Source organism: Bacillus rossius, chromosome 14 (assembly GCF_032445375.1).
Source record: "Bacillus rossius redtenbacheri isolate Brsri chromosome 14, Brsri_v3, whole genome shotgun sequence".
NCBI lineage: Eukaryota > Metazoa > Arthropoda > Insecta > Phasmatodea > Bacillidae > Bacillus > Bacillus rossius.
The window spans coordinates 31943710-31970333 of record NC_086341.1 but is presented as its reverse complement, the minus strand read 5'-3'; the positions used below and the strand labels follow the sequence as shown (position 1 = coordinate 31970333).

The following is a 26624-nucleotide window of genomic DNA, read 5'->3' as shown; positions in this document are numbered from 1 at the left end:
ACATCGTAGATGCAGAATAATATGTGTAAAACATAATGCAAAAACTTTTCTAAGATTGAAATGTTCTTTCAGTATAGTAATAGTTGCGAAATTATTTTTAATACGTTCCAAATAGTTTCGTAATATACAATCAGTATTTCATTTATAATAAAAAATTCTTATAAAAATATATGTTTATATAATTGTGTTTAATACCATACCGCTATTATGGTTGTTTTCACATGATCCCTTATTTCTTTGTCGGATAACATGCCTTCATTCTGCAGGAGTAAACTTTGCAGTGCCACATTCTTCGTATTATCTATGAATTAAACAAGTAATATTAGTGCTGGATTTGTATAATGTGGATATGACTATATTATATTATTATTAATTATGAACTCTAACTTACTACGGAAAATGTCGTTTTCGGTGTTGCTGATGTTATTGCAACTTAATTCCGACTTCATTTCACGAATAGCCTGCAAACATTTTCATACCTTTTAAAATAATGACAGCATAATCATTTCCATAACAACTTGTTTTCGTTATATTATAATTTAAAGTATTAAAAAATTTAACTTAAAACAATATATGATTTATATTCATTCTTTTAACTTACATGCCAGCCATGCGTATTCTAACAAATATCTGGATGACCGAGCTTAGATAGGAAGTGTAATTAAGTTAGTTTGTGCATAAAAATATAAACAGCTACAATAAAAAATTATTTATTTTGACAAGAAACTTTAAATGAACACTTTGAGCAAACCATAAATATGGAAGTATTTACACGCAATCATAAATAATATTGTTACAAATAAGAGGAATATTTCTTATATCAAAATGAGTATAATCAGGATTTCAAAATTACTGTTTTCTGTATTGTGATCGTTCGAATTCTCCTTCTACGTTTTGCGCTGGATGAGCTGCAATATCCTTCATATGGTTAATTTGTCAGCCATCAATAGACAAAGAAAAAGAATTATTGCAAATTCACAAAGTCAATTATCTGTATCATGCCTTACTTTATCGAAAAATGCGTTAAACATGTCAATGTTCCGCTGGAATCTCCTTCCATCAGCAGAGAGTTTGAAAAGGATGTTCCAAGACTGCCACGTAGGCAGAGAACGTTTAAACGTTAAGTCGTTCAACCTGTTAAAAAAAATCATTATTAACTAAAAAAATGTTTAGATTACTAAAAAAAAAATTAATAAGAAAATAAATAATTATTGAAATACATATTTTGCATTTTTTTTTCTCCTGGACAGCATCTATTGAATTTAAACATGAAATTTTGTCGGAGTTCCACGTATAGGTCAGAATCAAACAAGCTTAAATGTGTGTTCAGAAATTTTACTTTTATTGCAGATTAGGTTCGTTTTCTATCGATCCATAACATCAAAACCGCCTCAAAAATATTTTTGTAATGCATTTAATGAGAGCCTTATTTCAAAGCTTTATTTGAACCAGACAAGCGTAAGTTTAGTTACAATGTTATGTGACTGTGAATTTGGAAGAAAAGTCTTTCAGTTGGTGGATTTAATTATTAATTTCTTCACGCCGGCCCTACACGTACATGTGTTGATGGAAAACATGGTAAATAGTATATAAAAAGAAAGGGCATCTGGCACCAGGGTGCAGGGTGTGAAGTTGGAGCCGATGCCCACCATATTAGATTGTTACTACACGACCGCCATTATGGATGAACTTGGACTTTGACCTCGACCTTCAAAATTTTCACATTTCTCGTAAATTGACTGAAAATTTTCCAAAATGACTCAAACTTTCAAGTTTTCAAGAAATATTTTAACTTAAACATTTAAACAAATCTTAAATATAATAGCCCTAAGAGTTCTTAGATTTTCGAGGGAAAATTGCCCATCAAATATTTAAAAGACTAAATTTCTCAAAGTGTTTTCATCTAAAAACAACTAAACATCCTAAAGGATGCTTACATTTCTTAAAATGGTAAAAACTCAAGCGTCTGTGGTAATAATGATCTTGACGAATTTGATCATATCATGAGTAGAGTGAGCGTAGGAATACTGGACCAACAAAGGATATGCAAATTAGGTAATTAATCTCTGTAACCCCTCCCCCACCCCGATAATTTATCCACCATCCCCACTCCTCCTCACCATTACCTCCTCCACGCCCTGTCAGCCATTAATCATTTTTTTCTTTTGTTCTTTCCCCCTCTACCTGGGTGGTACCCGATATTTACATAACAGATACAATTTGGATATCTTGAGCAGATTTCTTGAGTTGTTTCAGCCGAGTTTTTGATATTATTAGTGGAGGTTGGATAATCAACTTATTGGTAATTTCGTGTGTGATTTTTCGTAAACAAGCTTTTGTCTTTAGAAGTTTTTTCTCTTTAAAATTGTAATTTTTATCCCGAAGCTGCGCACTCTGTATATGTGTTTTATTACACTTATCGCATACTAGTTCATAGAGAAATTTATTTTTCAGACATGTGCTTTTTTCGTGATGTGAATAATTGTAAAATTTCGTGAATTTATTTTTACAATTGTTTCAAGACATTGCATATGCTTGTTCTAAAAATTAGTATGGCAGGGGCAAAATAATTACACTTATGTTTTCATTGTCTCACAGACTCTTTATGAACTCTTCATACTCCTCATATACACCTAATATATTCTTTAAAGACATCCTATAGAATCCTCATTGACTCATAAACACCTCATATACAATTCACAAACTCCTCATAGACACCTCATATACTCCTGATAGACTCCTAATATACATCTTATAGACACCTCATAGACTCCTTAGAATCCTCATAGATATCTCATAGACTTCTTAGACTCCTCAAAGTCACCTCATAGACTCCCCAGTATCCTCATGGACATCTCATAGACACTTAGTAGACACCTCACAGACGGTAGTTGATTTTTGCAATAATTTATTGATTCTAACTTAAAAGTAAGAAAGGAGTGAATACAGTGCTTTATTTCAGTTTAGTTATTCTTTCAAATGGGGGATTGTTTTACAACTGTATGTAGATTTAGTATAACATCTAATGTTTTCGCACAAAGTGGGTTAAAAATTTGGTGGACAGATGAGTATTTTCAGGATTTTTGCTTATATATAATTTTTATTTATATATTTGCTTATTTTTGGCAGGTAGGATCTGTTTTGGAAGTTGTGAGTTTACAGTTAAAGATTGTATGCAAACAATTTAAATAAAATATTATGTGAATAAAAGTGTTATATGTTTTCTTGGTTTTTAATGATGGAGTTATCATTGTGTATACGGTACTCAAGATGAATAATTTGTAATTAATTTCAATTTAAGTCAAAAGTGGTATACATGAAGCATTTGAAGGGGAATAAAGAATAGCTTATGTGAGTAAAGTTCGGTCATCAACTCCCCTTAAAATACTCGGTCGACATTTTTTTTCTTAAAGTTAGTAATGTCATCACTCATGCATGTATGTATGTGTATTCACAATCTTTCTTTTCGCAATTCAAGTATTTTTATTTTATTCGTATCGACATTCCGAACACGGAACATACAGTTGTCAATACGCTAAACACGGAAATTCCGAAGTTAATTCCGCAAACTTCCAATGACTGACCTTGTGATTTTTCGATGGTCATCATAAAGGCCAGACACACGGGGAATTGCAGCGGTTTATAATGGAATGTCAAGTACGTTAGAATCATAGGGATGCCAGGAATCAAAACATCCTCTCCTTTGTACTTTCCCTTAATAATCGTCACCTCGATGACGTTGTTCATAAGATTTTTTCACAGCCAATCACGTCAATTACATAGTCGAGGTTGATTGATGTTACGCAACATGATGATGACTGAGCCGACTTTCAATTCCAAATTGAGAGGTTGTAATCCAGGCAATTCCAGCGTATTCAAAAATTCTGTGGGATAGTTGACTACCTGATGCTGGTTGATAACTGTGTGAAACGATTTGAAGGAAAACGAATGTCTCGGAATAAAATTTTGAATGGATGCATTGAGATCATCCACATCTTTGTTTTTCGCAGCCAATATGTCTTGTGCGCTCAGCCAATTATGGTTTTTCACGTTCTATGCAACATTTGGAAATAAACATACCGAATGAGATCCTCCTTTGATTCGTTCAACTGACAGAAATCATTGTGCAATGTGATTAATCCGGTCGAGAAGTCAACTGCGATTTTACCATCACTAATGTGCAACAATTGCTTCGAACACATCTGCATTTCTATCTTGTTGCAAAAACACTCGTCAATCATGATGGCTTCACATGCCGCCAAAAATTTAGTTCGGCAGCTACTGTTGATAGTGCAATAACTAAAAGAGTCTGATTAAAATCACCTGCCAACAGAATCATTGCTACACCAAAAAGGTTTTAAATGTCACGAATATCTTTCAACGTTCTGTCCAGCGTTTCCAGTGACCTCTTGTGGGACATCGTGCATTCGTCCCAAATGAACAATTTCCAGATCTGTAGAATCTTCGCAATTGCGCTAATTTTGGCAATGTTTCCAGCTGGTGTCTCAATGATTTGCATGTATAGTGGCAATTTCAAGGCAGAATGTGCAGTTCGTCCACCTTCTAACCAAGTCGCTGCTATTCCAGACGAAACCAATGCTAGGAAAACATCATTCTACGATAGAATCCTCTCCAAAAGCAATGAAATTAAGAATCTTTTTACAGTCACTCCGGGAGCATCCAGGAAGTAAATTCCACCAGTTCCATTGTTCACAGCTTCTATCAAGGAGTTGTACACATTCTGTTGTTTATGATTTATTCGCGAAACATTTGTACGAACTGCTTCGGCTAATTCTTCAGTGTCGTATTGTTGTTACCTTTGTAACATGTGGGTTAAATCCATCGTGCATTAGACAATATGGTTATGTCAGGCCCAAATACGACAACCATTTATTCGCCATTAATAAACATATGTCTTCAGTCATGATCAATGTCTCATTGTGAATTTCTGCAGTCAATTTCAATGTCGGATTTAAAGTTTGGCGATGAACACGATGCAAAACAACTGCAGACATGTTGACCTTATTTTTGATCCACAAATCGTTCGGATTCAAAGGGAAGCATGTAGATATGATAAACGCAAACAATGTTATATTATGCTGTGATGAATATAAGACAGAATATTTGAGCATATTATCCCAAAGCGAATCGTTCTGATGTAAGAGTTGACCCACCTCACGGTTTAATCGCACACCAATGCCCAATAATGGTTCTAAGTGGTTGAAACGACCTCGGACCACGAACATCTACCAAAAACCATCGAAGATAGAAAACATTCGTAATTATTTGGATGCACAGTGTAAATGCGACCCAGAGCGTCTGAGGCAAGTACAATTGGATGTCCTTCAACTTGTGTTCCTTTTTTCCGATGCTGAAACGATTTCGATGAAGCGTTCCATGTGAAGTAGCATGGCATTTCAGCATACAGCAAAAAGCGAACAAAAGCGTCTGCTTGAAAAACCGAGAAGAAGCTTCTCAATGCTGTCGACGGTGGACATGCTGCTCTGTCCGCTGCGTTCTCTGGATTGAAATACACTTGTTGTCCATTTTCCAGATATACTGCCAAATGTACAACTGTTTGGTGTCTTTTGTGGATCGCAATGGAAAAGATGCGTCAAAAGTAAGTATACATAAACAGAGTGTGTGTAAGTGTGTTTCTATTCCGCTTTATTTCTATACTTATCTGAAGATAACACAGGACTACAAATATTTTTTTTGAAATTTGTTTTTATGATAGTGGCTTGTGTTTCAGTTTTTGGGGGTGCTGAAACAGAAAATGAAGTCCATTTTTTCCATCAAGTAGAGTTTTTTTTCAAAACCATATAACATAATAGCAGGTGTGTAGTCATACATGCATACATACATGAATAAATTACACTAGTAACATATTGTGTTTGTTTATAATTATAATTAATTTAATCGATAAGTTATATGATAAATAAGTTTATAAATAATTAAATAAATGCATAAACAAACTTAAATAAAAACAATAATATGATGTATGTCGTAGATTTGTAACGAGTAGTGTATTTTTTTATGTAAACTCTGCTAAATAAAATGAATGAAGATATATAAATAAATAATTATAAAAAAATGTAGTTTTAATACTTGTAACTGCTAGTGTTTGGTTTTCCGTAAACGTTTTCTATATTGCATTACTCTCCCCCAGTGGGTGGTGCAGGCATGAAGCGCCAGGCACAACCTGTACAGACAGGAAGGTACTTCTTGTTTAACTTCATTAGTCATTGTTGGAAGCTAAACCGGTTTAAACTTGCTATATCTGGACTTTGGAGCCAATGTGGCTGCTAATTCTCGCAGTCAGCCAGACGAGTTGTGTTAGTGAAGTGAATACACATAGTTGCGTGCAAGTAGTTACAAAAATTTGTGCGTTTCGAATTGTGATTGTCAAAGATGTCTCATTGTCATTGTTTTACCAGTCCAGACTACTTCTGTTTTAACTGTGGTGAGTACAGAATCAATAAATACCAACGAAATATAAACGATTTCGTCAAGAAGTTATATTATGTATATTTCGGGTTAAGAATAGGTGATCAAGATAATGTGTGCCATAGCTGCGTAGAAAACCTGCACTTGTGGTACAAACTAGAAAAAAAATCGTTTAGATTTGTTATCTTAATGATGTTGGGGGAGCAAAAAATCCATGGGGATGACTGTTACTTTTGTACCTGTGATGTTCAAGGTTATAATTCCAAAAACCAGACGCTCAGTAACTACCCTAATCTTGAATCTGCTAGTCGTCCAGTACCACACAGTCCGGGATTTACAGTTCCTCATGCCCCTGATGACTTGGACAGCCTTGATTGGGAAACAGAAGGGAGAAGCTTCCAAAGTGGAAAAGTATGAATCAAACAGTGATTTAGAATCAGACAGCTCAGATAACGAACAGCAGCTATTTTTCACAAAAGGAGTTGAACTAAATAGAGCGAGATCTTGTACTTTTGAAAGATAGTGCTCAGTTGCTTGGCTACCGCCTTAAAAACAAAAATATTGTTACATTAAGGCACATATTTTTCATGGTATCAACATCGCGAAACAGTTTTTTGGCCTTACTTTGCACAGGATGAGAATCTTGTGTACTGTAAAGACATTTCTGGACTGATGGGCCAATTTGGTCTACAATATGACTCGAATCAATGACGGTTATTCACTGACTCTTTGCAGAGAAGTCTGATGGCCGTTTTATTCAAATGGCAATACATATGCCTCACTTCCAGTTAGCCATTCGGTACATTATAAGAAAAATATGACACTTTCACATTACTTATAAAAATAATTTTTTATAATGAGCATAAGTGGCTAATCTGTGGAGACTTGAAAGTAATCACCATGCTGTTAGGTCAACAATATGGGTACACAAAGTTTCCATGTTTTTTGTGCTTATGGGATAGCCGTGACAGAAATTCCCACTAAAAAAATTAAATAAAGAGATCCTCTGTTGCCAGGCGAAAAAAACTGTCATTAGAGACAGTTTGGTTCCTTCTGACAAAATCATGCTACCTTCTCATAAAATAAAGCTTGGGTTGATGAAACAATTCGTAAAGTCTCTCAATCAAGCAGGTGCATGTTTCAAGTACTTATGCTCCGTGTTTCCTGGTTTAAGTGACGCCAAGCTGAAAGAATGGATATTTGTAAGTCCAGACATCAGAAAACTTTTCGCAAATGCAAAATTTGTTCTGACCATGGATGAGAAGAAGAAGGGAGCCTGGAATAGTTTCAAGGAGGTTGTAGAAAAGTTCCTCGGTAAAATGAAGGATCCGAACTATAGAAGTATCGTGGAAAACATGTTGCATGCGTTTGAACAACAAGGTTGCTGGATGAGTCCAAGTGTTAACTCCTTACACTCGCATGTTAACTATTTTCCAGAAAACTTGAGGAACGTAATTGAAGAACAAGGCAAACAGTTTCATCAAGACATCAATAAGATGGAACGTAGGTATCAAGGTAGGTGGAACGTGAATATGCTAATTGATTATTGTTGGGTGCAACATCGTGATTCATCTGAAGCGTCCAATACACGGAGGCGCACACGCAGAACTTTCCAAGAAAAAGAAAACTTTTTTAGTGAAATTATAGTGTACTCTGCCACTCTGATAAGGTTTACATAGTTTAATTTTATCGGGTTCAAAAAATCGGATGTGTAGTGAAAAGTATGTAAGTATGTAAGTTGAAGCAGTTGCTCCGTTTTTCGGCACTGTACAGAATTCCTTTCCATCCTTTCCCCTCCCCTCTCCACATTTATCCTCCCTCACCAACCTCCCCTTACTACCCCCCTCTTCCTCTCATTCCCGCCGCCTCGCCAGCGCTCTCTGTCGAGTGTCTTCCCGGCCTATATAATGCCTGGCTCCTAGCGTATTCCTTGCAGTCGTTCACGGTCTCTGGACTCGAAGGCAATCACTGCGGCGGTGGCTCTGCGTTCCGGTATGTACTCGGCTGTGAAACTTAACGTCTGTATTTAAGTATTTAAGTATTATTCTTGCTTGCGCGTTGTGGCCGCGCCTTCATTTTTTATTGCTGCCATGTAATGTAATGTAATCTAATGTAATTGCCACCAATGTTTGGACCCTTCAGGTCATTTGTTTTGGGTTTCCCTTGCTCACGTTGAGTACTGCCCGTAGCATTTTGTAACATTTCTGCGGTTGTATATGGGCATGCCACGATGGCATTGGACACTTCTTGTCAAGCCACATTATAAGTTCTTTCTTGATTCTGTCTTCAGCTTTTTCGCCTAGCAGCCCATATTACTTGTTCTGCTACTTACAGCGCTTCGCCACCATGTCCGCTTTACTCTTGCATACTTTGTTTTAACTGTGTGAATGATTGTATTTATTTTGCGTCCCGCGGAAGCGCATTATGATTTGCCCCAATGATAATTATGAACTGCTATAAACTGTAATTATTTATGTCATGTTGCATTTCCGCTCTAGAGGCATTTTATTATGAATAGAATTGTAATTTTCTAAAGCTTTATATATTTTTTGCTAAAGCATCAGCTTCCCACTGTCGGGTTTTAATGTAAAAACCCTCTCCCTGCTTTTGACTTTGTCAGTTGTAGTCAAGTCGGCTTCAAAGTAATTGAAAATGAATTATAACTCTGATCTCACTTCAGCGAATGACAAGTTACTGTGAATAAATAGTATATAAAAATATCCCATGGGATACGTTTTAGGGTTTATAATTTGGTGGGTTTTTTCTTACTAAGGCTAAGCATAACTACTTATCCAAGTAAGCTAAGATAGTTTATTCCTGTGTTGTAAATTTTAAGAAACTGTAATTATTTTAAAAATGTGAAAAAAACTGAAAGATTGATCTTAAATATCTATTTTTTTTAATTATATAATATGGAGGATGACATAATAATGTCTGCAATGGAATGAAATAGGCGCGTCAAGACTGCTTAAAGCATAATAAAATTAGTTTTTAAGATTTAAATGGTTCATTTTCTTAATAAATATTGTTTAGTTACTATAAAAAAAATTTGTTGGAAGGAAACATTTCTAAAAATTGGCTTTACCATGGTTCGATTTACTAACTTTTACGACAAATTATCGTAATTCCATTGAATTATTGCACTTGCAACATATAAATCTACAAACGAAATCAATATATATTAAATAACTTTAACTTTTATTTAAATACGTTGCATCGTTGGATAACCTGCCACGTTAAAAAAAAAGTTTGTAAAAATTAAGATTTAGTCGAAAAAGATACATAATATTTAAAATAAGTGTTTTTGACTTAAAACTATTACAAAGTAATTGTCAAACAACACACACATACATATATATATCATAAAGAAAATATTAAATGTCTCAAAGGAGTATTTTGTTTAAAAAATGCTGTCCAGAATATTACTGTGATGACAAATTTGTTACGTATTTGATAATGTACATTTTCTATGGGTGATTACTAGTTAACTAGTATTTTCATTGTTACTTGCAAATGCGCAGTTTTGTGCACTCTAAAAACAGTTTTATATCGCCACAAAATATGTCAGAATATATTTTAACAAAAAAAAATTATAAGTCGAGAAACTAATTATCAGTATTTTTTTGTAAATAATAATTCTCTGTTAATTACTCATTGGCAGCTGTCAACAACTCCGAATAAAATTCTTCCCGTTCTTGTAGATTCACACCAATAGCAGCTCCTGTGAAAAAAAATAATATTTGGCTGGTAATTTATTGCACAGAAAAAGTAGATCATACAAAACACAATAAAAACATAGTTAAAATTATTACTAAAGCCACAGATAAAGTATTTAACACAAATGTGTTTACGATTAAGTTAATTTGAAGAAGTCCGTGTATTATAATTTCGACATAAATGTAGAATTCCCTAACTCTTGGTGTTAAGTCATATCATAAGTTGGCCATGTTAAGTGAATTAAGCAAAATTATGTTCCATAAACATAGTTTAAAATACATAGTACTGCCAATAAAACTTTCGGAATATTTGCATAATGTCAAGAGATTTCCTTGATATCCAACTTATTCCTTTAATATTTATTAGGGGGTGATTATTAGAAAATGTACATTGTATGTTTGCTATCCACACTTATTTTTATACTTTACACATAATACGATTTGGAAAAATATTTTTATAACATCATAGTTAAAATCTTTATACCATTTAGGTTATAATTTAATTATTGTATATATAGCCTACTGTTCAAGATAGCCGAACGCCTTGCTAACAAAAAAAGTTTAATTTAAAACAATTCAATAGTGTTCGAGTGATACCAGAACAATCAAACGAACAGACGAAGACAGTAACAGACAAACCAACAGACAAAAACAAACAATCCAAAAATAAATCAAATATATATTCAAAAGTCTTAAATTTTTTTTCATAATTTCTTTTAAAACACAATCGTTTTTTCGCAGAATTCATAGAAAAGATTTATTTTATACCATCATACTATCTGTTTTATTATTCGTTAATGCAATGTTTCGTTAAATATACTTTTTGTAAGTAAAAGCCTCGTAATATTTTACGAACGTTCTCTTTTCCTATATGTGTTGTAAATTGGCTTTTCATCTTGGGAAGACTATTAAAAATGAGGCATTTAATTTTTTTTAATGGAGGAATGAAATTTGCGGACGTATATTTAGAGAAAAATTATAAATATTATTACTATTTTTGTGTTAGTTCCTGTTTGTGTGATAGTACATAGCTTAGTATAATAAATATTTAAAATAAAGCATATTTATTATAAAAAATATAACAAGAAAATCTTTTTTTTTATGGTTGCAACAATGTTTTTGAAAAAAGACACCCAACCAAATGCTTGGGATAACAGAAAAATAATTATATAGACTTAACAACATGCTTCTGGTATTAATATGTAACCACGGTGACATAAAAAAATCATTTTGTCAACAGTAAATATTTAGTAGGTTGTATACTGACCAAATTTGTTCTGGAGGTCACAGCAGCATTTATTTTATACAATAAACTAACTTTGTAGATGTTATCGCTATTTTGTAAACCTCAGTTAACCGTTAAGAAATAACTCTAAGATTGTCTGAAATATAAAATATTTTTCTATACTTACCACATATTACGTCAAATGCGAAATTCATGAGGTAGGGCATCATATTAAATTCGTCTTTTCTAGCATGCTGCTGAAGTTTTGTCATGAGTAGTTCGCTTCCTCTCACAAATACCTCCTGGTGCGACTCAATGACCTTTATGTGGAAAGCTGGCGTGATCAGTGTTCTTTGAGACTCCCACTGCGTCCCTGTACAACAAGACTTGATCAGTGATTGTTAGGCACCGAAGTCATTCGTGACGGATGAGAGAATCATGGGGCCGTCACGGATTTCAATGATGAGATGAAAGGGAAAGCTCGGAAGAAAACCAATTTGTTGTTTTTCACGCACGCAATTGAATCGTCTCTGATCTCTCTATCACCACGGCCCCTTCGATGTTTTGTCTGTTTTTTCTCTCTGTCTATATGCTGTGATATTTTCCCAAATAAATTCTTTCAACGGAATTGTCTGTGCTAAGAATTTAACATTTAATGTTTTTGGTTGTGTGTTAAGTTTGGTATTTATCTTTTTATTCCGATATTGAGGATTTTCTAGATGTAGGCCTACAGTGGAAACGAACAATGGCGTTTGTTCACAAAATAGTTTTAAATCAAACTTATCAATTTGCATGAATAATTGCAAGAACGTGTCACTTAAAATAAATGTTGTTTAAAAATGCATTCACATATAAGTTTTTGCATATTCGCCAATAAATTTAATTTAACAATAATCAGTTATGTCAGAATCCAAGGCCGCGACTGATTCGTCACAATCCAACATGCTTACCTCCGGCAGACGAAAACATAATGGCAGGCATTACATATCCAATATGATGCTCTCCGTCACATGGCAAACAAAATGGCGACTGTGATGTCCGAATTAAGATGCCGTTTGGAGTCAAGGTTATCTAAGATGGCCGCCGAGATGAATGTCAAAAGTAAACGTCATCCGAGATGGACTTTTTTTTGCTGTTTTTTCTTTCGTTAGGTTACCGGCGGGAGTCACAGACATGTATTTTTCGCAAGTGGCAAACGTGGTGGCCTTTGGCTTGAGCCTGTGGGTTTTATTAGGGTACTCCCGTTTCTCCCACCCAGTAAAGACATCACTGCTCTCTTATCATATCAGAGTTTACAGCAAAAGCATTCAAGCGTTCATTGATTATTGGCTATCACGAACTGTCTTCTACGCAATTTTTAAGGTTAGACATTTCTGGTCATTAACGGAAATTTATTGTAGTTGTACTAGAAAACATTTGGAAAATACCCCAGAAAAAATTCATTATGTTAAATTCAGACCTAATTGTTCATCCTATATGAGCTTGGGTAATGAGGAGAATGGCAATAGATTATGAAAGAAGACAAGTGCATTAAATTTCGAAACTCTGTAGTGCTATACTCTCACTTGTGTATTCTTTTCATTGTAATTTAAAATATATAAAAAATTAAAAAGAATAGTTTTATAAGAGAATATATAAATATATATATAAGTTTTGTTCTTTAGAGTTTTTATAGCTTAGATGTTCTATATTTTTAAGTTCAATTAGGTATATAATTAACTCTCATTTTATTCAAGAATTAACTTACTGAAATTCTTGGGTAAATATAATTTTTATTCTTAAACATGTAGCAACCTTTCTAACATTTTAAAGTATTAAAACCGTTTTAGGGAGTTTCAGTTAATGTGTGCTTAGTAAACTAAAAAAATTTCCATTAAAATTGATTTAATTTAATTTTATATAATAAGTAAATAATTATTGAGAAAATTGTTTATACAATTAGTAGTTTGTCATTATGTTAGTTTAATTTTTAAACCTTACCTGCTGTAGTATATTTATTTATTTTAAGTTGTAATAGTTTTTTTAATTTTAGTTAATTTTTGATGTTTTTGTTTTTAAAAAATTTCTATCAATATTTTATCTATTCAACTTTGGTTATAGTTATTCTAATATGGATTTATATAAAATTTGATTCATAAAAGATTTGTTTTAAGATTTGAACGATTTAACATTTTTTAAACTTTTTTAACTTGAATTCATTATTTTAATGTCGTAAATGTTCATTATTTTTTAAGCCTAGGCACAATGTTATTAACATGCTTCTATATTTAAACGCTTCTCCAAAGATGGTAATAATATAGTTTAGGAATTAAAATCAATTTAAAAACCTATTCTCTGATAATAAAAAGTTGACTTTTAATTACTGAAATATTACAGAAAATTATAATTATTTTTTAGATAATTTATTCTTACCTGCAGATGTAACTAATCCGTTTCCAATAAATTCACACATGAGTGTGTAATACTTAGGTTTATTAATAAATTTCTTGGAACTGAGGATTACCTAAAATATAAAAAATATAAGTTCTCTATTAGTTTGGTTGCGATCATAAGCTTTGTTTAATAGTTTTTAATAAACATAACTTTTGGGAAAACACAACTTTCAAAAATATGAATTAAACAATTTATTAAAGACATAAAGCATTTAATAAAGCTTAATGCATAGTTTATTTTAAAAACAAAAATTGCCTGTTTTGAACATAAATTTTAACTAACCATATTTGTCAGTTATTCAAAAAAATGACACGGTTGTTATAAATTGATCAAAATTAGTAATTTATTGATTTTGAAACTACGAATTACACATATATTTTTAAGATATCCATAAAAATAATACAGTTTTAATTATAAAAGTAATTTTTGGAATTTATTAAAAAACACCAAATCTATTTAAGTTACTACTACTTAAAAAATATGCATTGTACAAACGAAGTTTTTATTTTAACCCCTTGGAGTTGAATGACTTTCATAAAATTTGTCTGTTATGAATTTTAGAACAAAATATCTGAAAATATTTTGAAAATTATAAATTGTGAGTTACAAGGATATCATTAAAAAAAGAAAATATATTTTTTTAACATAATATAACTAATATTCTTGTTAAAACTTTTAATAATATAAATTTAATTGTAGAAATTATATATATTTGATATTCTGGTGTCCCTTTTTAATAAGAATAAATAAAATTTATAGGAATTCATTAGTGAAAAATAGAAACGTATTTAAGAGATATGTTTACGATAGATTATATTATGAAAATGTTATAAGAAACTTAGTAAAATGTCTTCCAATGAAAACATTATGAGTCATATTTATATTTTATGCTTTAGTTTTCCAAATAGGTCTACTGAATTGTAATCAGAATAAAAAACTTCTTAGTCTTTAACGTTAACTATCAATATAAAGATAATAATTTTTTTTCAGTTTGTAATGATAGCTTATAAAAAATGTAAGTAAACAAATTATTATTAATATATAATTCTTAATGAATTATTATTTTTAATTACTTGTCATTGAGAACAAATGTTACCTTAGCAGATTTGGAGGCTTCCACAAATTGAAACTACACAAACTAATATAAAAGACCTTTTGATCATAACTCACGGCTGCATGCTCCGGTCTTGTAAGCTGTACCAAAGCAGTAAATCCGAACCATATTCGGGAAATAGGGGCATACTTCTTTCCTTGTCTGTATAACGCTTCAAAAGAACCTGTAAAACATTTTTTTTGCTCTTCTTTATTCTATTGCTTAACCTGTTAGTGGTTTACAATACATTACTTAAATAAAGGATATAACGGGCAGTTTAGTTAGTAAAACATATATGGTAAAAGGATTAAATGAAAATTATAATACATTTTTTATATAATTAAAATAAAATGTGACTTTTCACGAAATAATTCCCAAATATTTTTACTTTAACCACATTGATTGAAACATTAAAACAAATTTTTAGATTCTATTTAAAAGGTATGTTCCTTAAAATTATACTGATTTTACAAGAAAACCTTGACATTGTAAATGGTCACTACAATATATAATAATATATATTTCACTGTGTTTAAGTGAAGTAAAATTCCTGCTGTGTGATACATTAATAAAATGTCATCACACAATGTGTCTGTGCGGTTGGAAGTTATTCTTGCAGAACACTTCGAAGTAAAAACTGTCTATTTTCCTGCTCATGATATCAGTGAATTGCCTGTTAATTGTGTGCATTGCGTGAACATTGCTGGTCAGTATGTGTAATTGTGTGTACATTGTGTTCTGTGTGTAATGTGTGTACAACAAATGTCCAGTGTGTAATTGTGTGTACATTGCGTGTTCATTGCGTGTATTGTGTGTAAATTGTGTGTCCTGTGTGCGTTATTGTGTTTATACTTCGTGTCCTGGGTGTTTATTAGTGCCCATTTGTTTGTCGAATTTGCTTCCAAATGTGCTTCGTTTTTTGAGTGGCTTCCTTTTTTGAATGTTGTTTTGACTCGTGTATTACAGTATATGGTTCATGTTTTAATAAGTTTATTAATACATCGGGCGTGTGAATATAACCAAGTCCCAGAAGAAAGTACTTTCAGTTTGTTTCTTGCCACGACGGTCTAAGAATCACCTAATTCGTCTCATTTGATAAAAATGTCACGTAATTACCTATTTTGTGATATCATGTTGGCATATTTACCATCTTTAACAGCGAACTCAATTAAAATTTAACCATCGTCTATGGGAAGCCTTTCAGCAGCGACGACCTGGCGAAGAAGATCATGTTGGTATCGTTGAAGTTAACTACAAAGAACTTGATGCAAGCTGTACCATCGTCTGCAGAGATCTCGTCAGCGAGGTTGTACATATCAATTGAATGATTATCATCTTCACCGACAATAATAGCAAAGACTTCAACTGGTTTGGTTCCACCAGCAGAAGATACTTTAATTCCTGCTTGGTTGGCTGCAGAGGAAACCACGATGAAAGACGTTTCACCCTCAATGGAGACTTTCATGGCTTGTGATTCGTCAAAATCCATCAACATCAATGTCGTTACTGTAACAATATATTTTCGAAAATCATTAATGCAGGATGACATAAAGAGTGAGATTGTTCTAAGAATCCTCCTCGCAAATAGTTTTTCTGTTCACAATCTAGCAAGCAATTTGCTAGAAAATATAAGTTTAAAAGACACTTATAGATATGCAAAGGTCCTACTGAACTGCAGAAATGAGAGTTTCGATACAACTGCTATTGATTGATGTGTTTGATTGTAGACTATGAATGGTACCACTGCAGCAACATCAGTAACCGGTTCGGGTCAGAATGGGTCGTATTCATCAACTAGGCATCCTTGCAGCTACTGTGAAATGTCGTTTTCATTTCCCCATGATGCACCAACACAAAAAAAGAGCATATGTGTAAAGAATCCTTCTCGTACGAAGTTTCGCTGCGATGAGTGCCATGTTTGGTTTATACATATTGACAGTTTACGACGGCATGCGAAAAAAAAATTTAAAGGTGAATTCCGTGTGCTTATTGATGAACTACCTGCAGACATTTCACTTCTCGCTTTAGATTGGAGGCTCGTTTGCGTACAAGCACAAAAACCGACGGCTATCAACGAAATGCGCTGAGGCCTGTACATGAATCTAAGCCTAAGACTGTGCTTGATGCATTACAGGCAAATGATCACGGATACCATTTGGTGAAATTTTCATTTCTTGGAATATGGAAGAACTATTAATATCTAAATACATTTAGTGAGTCAAAATACATTCGTATTGTACTTTATGATTTCAAGCAGAAGCAACGAACGGTTATTTTAAACAAAAATTGTGACTTTACTGTGTAAATGGCAAACCATTTCCGTCGAGGACAAATTGAACAAGTGTGCGTTCAATGCAGTTAATACTCCCATTTACAATTCCGGCGATGTGAAGGAGTCTGTTAAACACAGTATCGAAAAACTCTATCGTGTAGAAAAAGACTTTGTAGGTAAAGGATTTGGGTGGTTTCTGTCTCCAGTAAACCGTTTAGAGCTGAGACTCAACCAATTCAAGCAAATGCCGAAATAAATGTTTTTTTATTGCTAACTTTTACAAGTGTATCTGTAGTAGAGTTGAATTTATTTAATAAATTTTAGTTTGTATAAAGAAGTGTTTTTTAACCTGCCACATGTATGACAAATGGAAGGGATATTTAATTAAATTTTGTATTTTTTAGCATTGACCAAGGATCGAAGCAAGGACAATATTTTGTCGAATTTAAAACAGTAAATTAATGAGGGATTTTTTGATGTCATTTAGATTCTTTCCAAAATTCTTGCTTAATAATGATACATTTCTAAGATGTAAGACATCTTCAGCTTACGGGATGCTGTTAATAGATTAATTAAAGCTTCTTTAAGGACGTTTGACAAAATTTATTGAAATTAATACTTTTTACAAAAATATGTTTTTGTATTGGTCAAGTATTGAACTAAGAATTTGATTCGATATATTCTATTGGTTTATTAATGAGTGATTTTTTTATGAATTTCGGAATTTTTCCCTAATTTCTAGCTTTATAAAGAAAGATTTGTAAGTTGTCAGCCAAGATATTCGACAAAAGGCGGGCGTTTTGGCAATAAATAATTACTGTACTTTATAGGGTGAAAATTAAACTACTATGGCAGCTGCATCCTCTAGCATAAAAAAATAATGTGGTGGCCTCCAGCAGATGAAAACAAGCTGGTGGACGTGACGTCACTATAGCTGGCGATATATCTACCTTGGCATTGGTGGTGGGAGTTCAGTCTGTCGTTTGCTTCCGTGGAGGAAGAATCCATCGTCATTTTTCCCCCCTCGCTGGGTTAGAGCCGAGGACCTTATTTTGTATTTGTCTTTATTTATAAATTTTATTAAAATTATACTCAATAATTTTTTTATAAATTACAAATATTTTTCAATTAATTTTTTCAATCAATATGAAGGCCGTGGTGATGTAACAATCCCAGATGCCGGAAAGTTTTTATCTAAGTTTTTATTAATTATTTATTCAAAATTTAAACATTTTTCCCGAGTTTCTAACATAAAAAACGGATCTTCAGGGTGGCGACCATAACGAAAAGTGCGACAGTTAGATCATAATACAAGATGGGGTCCATGGCTTACTAATTGTAAGGTTCTGCTTATGGCGGATTGTCACCGTGTAATTTAAGCCACTTGACGTCGACCCAAGTGTCGACCCAGCTCTCACAATCCGTTATGCCACGCAAACGCCTTCTCCTGCCCTGTGTCGTGTGTGCGCTGAATTGTGCAGAGCGGCTGGGGGGGGGGGGAGGGGGGGGGGGGGGCACGAGAGATTCGCGCACGCCAGGGGAATCAACGGTAAAATACGTAAAGACTGGATACTGTGTTACAGCACGACAAATCTTGTAAATATTTATTAACATTATTTTATTGTAAATATTTAATTCTATCATTTGAAGTGCTTATGTTTTGTTCTTATCATGTTCACTGGGTGAATACGTCACACCCATCAGCGACACGTAAGGGGCTGGCGCGGTACGTGGGGGAGGGGAAGGGATGAGCCGTTGCGGCGGGCGACGGGGTGTTAGTCGTTTCCAGGATGGCACGAGGAGTGATTGCGTCACGAGATGAGTCGTGCCTCGAGACGGTCGCTGAGCTGTGAGCCAACCAGGAGTAAGTGCATCGCAACGCAGGCATAGTGGCAGCTAGGAGTCAGTTTCCGAATTTTAACTTGTTATTTTATGTGGCGAGGAGTAGTAGCCTCTACAGTGCATATAATATCTTGCGGGGCATTTAGGTCTACATACAGTAGCATGTGGCATAGTGTGTTAGTGTCGCGCCACCTTTCCGGGTGCCTCTGAACTACCGGACATAGTACGGTGCAGGTTAGCCAGAGCGTAACGCCGAGTACCCGGTCAGGGGATAAACCCTCGTGTCGCCGCGCGCCAACCAGACTGTCGCAGGCAAGGTTGGGACAGCCCCATGTACAGGGCCTTGTATCAATAAATTAGGTGCTCATCGTGGACTGGTGTATATTAATTATACGTCTTAGATTGTCCCTCCCTGGCCACACTGGCCGATTTCGAAAATCCCTAAAAGTCATTTTGCCTTAGAAAGAACTCAAAATCCTAAAAATGGCTTAAGCATCCATGTCTAAAGCCTCCGATAAGCCATTTTTAGGAATAAGGATATAATGATCACCACCTTGGATTATGACGTCACCGTTGAAATTTACGTTACGGCCGCCATCTTCAAAACCTTTATTTATTATCCGATTTTAGTGAAAAAATTTTAAAAATTAAAAAAAAATTAATTAATAAAATTTTAATAAATACTATTTAAAAACATACATTTACGGCACGGAGCTCGGAGTCCTCGGTTAGAACCCGACGAGGGCAAAAAATAAAAAAATTAAAATGCGTAGGCGAAGTGCACGGGCCAGTAACAGGCTTTTATTATTTAATCGGCAAGATGGCGACTGCAGAATATTGGCTAGAGTGGGCTCGGAACGGTACTAACTGGCGGCGTGTGTTTCAAAACGAAAATCAAAACTGTTGAGTAAACATACACAACTACTGGGACATATGTGTGTGTTTAATACACTTATACACCTCACTTATACTTAAGATGTGTCATTGTATTGCTAACAGGTTTGGTTAGACTATAATGATGTAATAAAACATTATTCTAATTATGTTTACTTTTTATTTTTCCTGTAATGTTTAGACTATAGTATGACAGATACCTTACATAAACTCTATGTAACGTGCACCGTACCTACCTATCGCAGCATAGCATGTCATGGTGCGCCTACCATCGTGTTAGGAGGTGTAGTGGCCACGGTTGTCTATACATAAGATGCAGCTTGTACAACATCTTAGAGGATAGAACTAGTACAATATATTATTATAATTATTAGGCTAACTACCTGAATATCCAGTATCATGAAGGAAACCAGTGTGTCGTGACATTTGTAAGGAGGTACACGCGAGCTTGGCATTCGTTGTTAAGCTAACATGCACTTTGAAATAAAATGGATATGTATGAGGAACAAGCATTTATTTTTGAGAACAAATACTTTTACACATTATTACATACGACAAGGATGCATTAGTTTGGCCGGGTATGTGTTCCGCGCCACGATGTCTGCTCGCGCAAAGCTGCTGCATACTGCCTCACGCGCTCCTCAACTCACCGCTGTTCTTCTTGCTGATGCTTCCTCTCCTCGCGCTCCCATTCTTGTCTGGGCCTCTCTTCATCTTTTGCGCGCTCTTGCGCTTTGAGACGTCTTTCCTTGGCGTCCCGACGAGCGGCTTCTCCAGAGTTTCCACTATTGTTTCCCCACAGGGTGATTTTGTCGAGGGTGTATGTGCTGATTGCTTGTATAGCTCATTGTGATTATATCAAGGGTATATGTGCTAATTATTAAGTTTATAGGTCCTTTCCTCAATTTATACTATTTCGAAACCTACCTAATATGGACCAGTTGGCATTTCATAATTATTGGAAATTTTGTTGTAGTTAAATAAGCTCGCTATTGAGGAATAATTCAAGCACCGTGACCTCATGGTAGACCGCAGTAATAATACAATCGATAACGAATTTAGGTAGAGGAAAGTATTTTGGGGAAAAATTGAGCAATATCGGTGATGTCAACGTGTAATACATATCGGTATTCCCCAATTATTTTCAACTAAAAAGAAAAAAAATGGTGAGAATAAAGCAAACAGTTGTATATTTTATTTCAGGAGTGATATCATACACTGTATGCAATCTTGCAGTGCAAGGCACACAGACCTGACAGTGTGGAACAGCAGGTGCCCAGGCAGTCAGACACATTATTCCACAATATAGCACTTGATACCTATCATGGGCCCCTATCCTCGTACCACCAGGGAAAAGTGGTTAATCGTGGTAATTACTGATTTATTTACACGATGGACAGAGGCATTGTCATTGGCGAACGTCAAGGCGGGAACGGTAGCTGCACTGTGGGAACGGGAAGTGTTCCCAAGGTATGGATTTCCCAGAGTACTCCTGACAGACACGGGCCGTCACTGGTGGGCGTCATGTAGGTGGTGGGTGGTCAAACACCAAACCACCCCCACCTACCATCCACAGGCAAATCCCACAGAAAGGCGCAATCAAGACATTAAGACTAAAATAAGAATCTGCCTAGATGAGGACCATACCGTGGGATGTCCACCTCCCCACTCTCCTATATGGTATCCGGCGCAGGACCAATGTGGTCACGGGCCACTCTCTGCCCGAGCTGCTGCAAGGCCGTAACCTAGCGCTGCCAGGCGAATTGGGTGCCATCGGGACCGAGGACCCGGCCCTAATAGAGACCCAGCGAGCAAAAATTCTGGCTTGTACTAGAACTTTAACTTTGCACAACATTGTGAAGTTCACAAGCTAGCAGAATCTGTTTTTTTGACGTGACAACGTCTAATAAATCGATGAACGCGGTCTGCACGCACGAAAAAGTGTCCCGTTACGCACATTGTCCCGTTACGCTGATTGTACGCTTGCGCCGCATCTATCTATCTTCCACTCGATTGGAACAACCATCGATTTGACTTTTTCGAGGCACATTAAACTTGAAACACTCCCGTTCGTTTCCTACTTTTCCTATCATCGTCCTATCCTTAACAGAATAACACATATTGGAAGAAGTTAAATAGCAAACATGTATACAAGTTATAGTTAAAATAATCTCTTCGTTAAAGTAATAAACATATTTGAATTAATGAGTGCAAATAAAAGTAAATTTATCAATTAAATTGTAGATTTCATTTCACTCCTTCTTTGTAACCATACAAAACAGTGATAATTCAATAAAAATTATTCAATTTTATTCATAAAAGTATGCAATAATTTCATCAATGTTTTGTCAAAACGTTGTCACGTTAAACTATCGTCCGTAAACCGACTTTACAGACAACCATTTATTATTATTATTTTTTTTTGGTTTTACGGGAATCGATCGAATCAATCAGTATTCTAATAAGTTAATTTTCCGGTGCATTTTCAACTTTTTTCAATAAAATCGGATAATAAATAAAGGTTTTCAAGATGGCAGCCGTAACGTAAATTGCAAAGGTGACGTCATAATCCATGATGACGTCAGAGGCTTATCGGAGGCTGTATACATGGATGCCTCAATATGGACATTTCTAGCCGCTAGTATTTTTAAGTACTAAAACGAGAAATTTTCCCTCGAAACGGGAATTTTTCCATCGAAAACGGGAAAATTTTTACTCAAAACGAGAATTTTTGAGTCATTTTTGAGGTATTTTGAGGAATTTTTGAGTCCAAGATGGCCGCCGTGATGTCAGAGCAATCGGCAGGCTCCACGGCTCACGGCGCCACAGCCAGAAGCCAGGGCTCGGAACCCCTTTTACACACTAATATGGTGGCCAAATGTCAGGATGGTGGTGGCAACAGTAATAATAAATTATTCTTGCACTTTATCGGGTAAAAATTATAATAATATGGTGGTAACGCTTCATAGAAAACGATGTGTACTACACAACAATAGCGCTCCTAGTAATATATATTGAAAATAAAATGGCGGCAGCAATCTCTAGCAGAGGCCGTGTGTACTACGTGTCACTAGAGCTAGTGGTAGACAGTACTGAAAACAATATTTACATTTAATGCCGTGCAAAAACAATTTTGTCACCACATATACAATACCACCCTTGTAATTGCAAGATGAAAAGTCATTGTGTTTATTTTTACAACAGAACTAAAGAACATTCTTAAGTGGCCCGCCTAGTCAAGGAGGTTCTATAAATACACATTTAAAATGAAATACGGGAACACAACTACTTGTCCGCTCTCGAAAATTGCAGCGTTCTATATATATTCCAAGATGGTTGCCGTAACGAAAATTAACACGAGGTGGTCATACACATCTAAGATTTTGTGCGTAACGAAAAGTGCAGCATTAGTGAGCAGGGAACTCAATTTAAAGATGGCGGATCCAAGAAGTTTCTCCGGGGTCAAGGTCAAGGTCTAAATTCAAGGTCAGCCAAGATGGCCACCGTGATGTCACAATCCAAGATGGAGGGCAGCACCACAGGCACCACACCCTATAAGCATGGCATAGGAGGAACATTTATATACTACTTGTGTTCAAACTACCTTTATCCTTGTACCATAATAAAACATTAAGATAAATAATTAAGAAAAATGTTCATGTACTTACGATCTTTGGGAATGGAAGAGAATCTTAATTTAAAATATCCTCTAGGACCAGGTATGTCGTTGACTCTCCTTACAAAGCGTAGCCAATTAATGACCATAGAAACAAGCCACGTCAGTAAAATTATGACGGCAGCAAGAAGCACAGTAGCAGAAAAATTCATTTTCATCTGAAAACAGAAATAATTTGACATATACATATAACAATATTTATTTAAGACGCCCCTAATCGATCAATGGTTGCAATTGTCACGAAATTTGCAGGGATATACTTAAAGTCTAAATTAATTTGTTTGTAAAACTTTGTAAGAACCAATCACAGCAAGGGATGTAGAAACGCAATAATAAATTATCTTTGACAAAAAAAGGGCCGCAAAATTTTAGAGAACTTTGTAAACTTACGTGGTTACAATTAAAAAAAAAACTATGATTTGGTATATACTTTTGATTCCAGTAGTCACAACTCAGTACTGATTCGTTGGTTAGCCGTGGCAGTCGTCGTAAGAAAATTGTTTATTCAGCATTTTTACATTTTTGCAAAATATTTCCGAGACTCTGGTTCTACAAATTTTTATCAGCTGCTTCTAGGTTCAAATCATAAAAGGTACGTATTAAACAAAACATTTTCTTTTCACGCTTTACATGCCATTTCATAAATTAACCATGTAATGTTTCAAAAGAAAGTTATTTTTATTAGACTGCAATGGTTCCTTTTGCAATGATGCCTCTTGCTTTCAGAATTTGGCGACAGGATTCTTTGACCGCCAGGACGTATTATTGTGCTGCTGGTGTTTACGGTTCAAAGTTTATTGTTACTGTCGCTATAAGAAATGGTTATTTAAGACTCAGTCCTAACCGTAAATCAAATTATATCACAGGATTTCACAACCAGAGTCACTAAATACTTATGGGCTGCCGCCACGTGTGCCTGAAGATTCGGCTTGCGTTTATGCAGTCATCTTCAAAGGCGATTAACAAGAGATAAAAACTCTTAAATCGAGCTTAGTTTCATTTTTTACAAAAGATTCATTTGGAAACCAGTTGCCATGAAATAGTTTTTAATGCTACAATAAATGTATGTAACTTTGTACAACACAAAGCTATGGTTATTTTTGCATTTATAAAAACGTTTTTTCGGGATAACACCAAGGAATTCTTACGAAAATTGGCAAATGATATATTATCTTTAAATTTCTTTTTCAGCCAAACATTGTTTTATTAAACCATTTAAAAGATAATAAAATATTCAATAATTGGAATTTATCTGGTTTTATTAAGCTTATTAATGTGTTCAGATAGTACTGGAAAAGTTGGTCAGGGAACGTTTTGCAAATATCTTTAAATATTTGAGGTTATGGAACAACGGAAATCATAAATGCCCGGGAAAGTAGTACCGCAAAAATTATTTTAGAGTGATACATTATTTGTGTAAATATACAAATTTGCAAATTTCTGTCATTTAACATGAATATTTCTGTTACATTTACAAAAAAATACAGTACATGAATTACTTAAATTGCAGGCATTCCTGTAACGACACATCAAACTATATTGCACAATCACTGTTTCTTACCTTTAAATCGGCCTTCTTTGTTTCAAGCTCTCTCTGTAAGTTGGTAACTGCTCACTAGAAGAAGCTCGTTTGAGAAGTGAACGTGTGCGTGAAGAAACTTGACCTAATGCCGCAACAAGTGCAGGCATGTATACGTGTCTAGTTCAGCGAACAGGTTTGTTTTTCATTCGTAATATATTTCAATGAAGGCCGTTATCGCAAAAAAAAAATGTCCTTGTTACCATGCACTTTATCTAGAGAACTAGTTTTCTTGTCTTAGCGGCCAGGAAACATTTTACAAAATGGCCTGTTACGTTGAATGTATTCTTGTACTTACTATGAACGATAAATTTGAAAGTAACGCTTAAAAATCATATATTACCTACTTTTTTTCGAATCATATATTACCATAATCATATATTACCTACTTCTTTTTTATGTTTCGAGTATTTACAGGTTACGCATTTTTGTACTAATTAAGAGGCCACTCCAGTGTTTCAAGGGCACTACGCAACCTGCGTTAACATCATAAGATTCAATGCTATTTTCATTTTGCTTATAACTAATTAACTAATATAGATTTCGAAAAAATGCTTGCTTGATATGTATGAAAACGAAGCTCTTATCAAAGCCCCTTTCTTCAAAAACGTGCATAACTTATGGTTCAAACATAGACAATACACTTTTGCATATTAGTAAAGATTAGTATAAAACTGTCTGTTTGTCTGTTTGTTACCTTTTCCCGGCTGAACGGCTGAACGGATCGTAATCAATTTTTGGCAAGGAGATAGATTATATCCTGGGGATGGAAGTAGTATAGGATAGTATTTTCTGGGACAGGCTTCAGGCTGTGGTGCCTGTGGTGCCGATCGCCATCTTGGAATTGTGACGTCACGGCGGCAAAAATTCCTCAAAATTCCTCAAAATTGACTCAAAATGACTCAAAAATTCCCGTTTTAAGAAAAAAATTCCCGTTTTCGAGGGAAAAATTCCCGTTTCGAGGGAAAAATTCCCGTTTTATTCCGTAAAAATCCCAGCGGCTAGAAATGTCCTAGAAGAGGCTTAAGCATCCTTAACTCAAGCCTCAGTTAAGCCTCTATCAGGACTTGACCTTGACCTTTGACCTTGACCTTGACCCCGGCGGCCATTTTGGATCAGCCATCTTGGTTGACGTAATTTTGTTTTCTCGAACATTCCGGCGATGTGTTTTCCGTCATATTGGATGATGACGTCACCGTTGCAATTTTCGTTATGGTCGCCATCTTTAACTTTTTTATTTATTATCCGATTTTAAAGAAAAAAATTTAAAAATTATAAAAAAATTAAATAATAAAATTTTAATAAATTATTAATAAAAAATATACTTTTACGACACGGAGTTCGGAGTCCTCGGTTCGAACCCGGTGAGGGCAAAAAAAAATAAAAATGACGACCGATCCTTCCCCCGCGGTGGCTGCTGGCATACTGACTCCCACCACTTTTTTTC

The 26624-nt window shown here is 34.7% G+C and overlaps 1 protein-coding gene across 2 annotated transcripts in view; it reads right to left on the bottom strand.

Moving 5' to 3' along the window:
* The window catches only part of LOC134538760 (cytochrome P450 4C1-like), a 77952-nt gene extending 52701 nt beyond the window's left edge, over nt 1–25251 (bottom strand). The window contains exons 1-9 of one of the 2 annotated variants that reach the window (XM_063380246.1): nt 25160–25251; nt 23591–23756; nt 14992–15098; nt 13801–13891; nt 11576–11761; nt 10099–10168; nt 1008–1134; nt 392–461; nt 201–301 (exon numbers count right to left, since the gene is read on the bottom strand). In XM_063380246.1, coding sequence (XP_063236316.1) covers nt 201–301; nt 392–461; nt 1008–1134; nt 10099–10168; nt 11576–11761; nt 13801–13891; nt 14992–15098; nt 23591–23756 — 918 coding nt within the window. In that variant the 5' untranslated portion in view covers nt 25160–25251. The remainder of the gene's footprint in view (nt 1–200; nt 302–391; nt 462–1007; nt 1135–10098; nt 10169–11575; nt 11762–13800; nt 13892–14991; nt 15099–23590; nt 23757–25159) is intronic. The other variant, XM_063380247.1, reaches the window with a different exon arrangement.
* Nucleotides 25252–26624: the final 1373 nt, after the last annotated feature.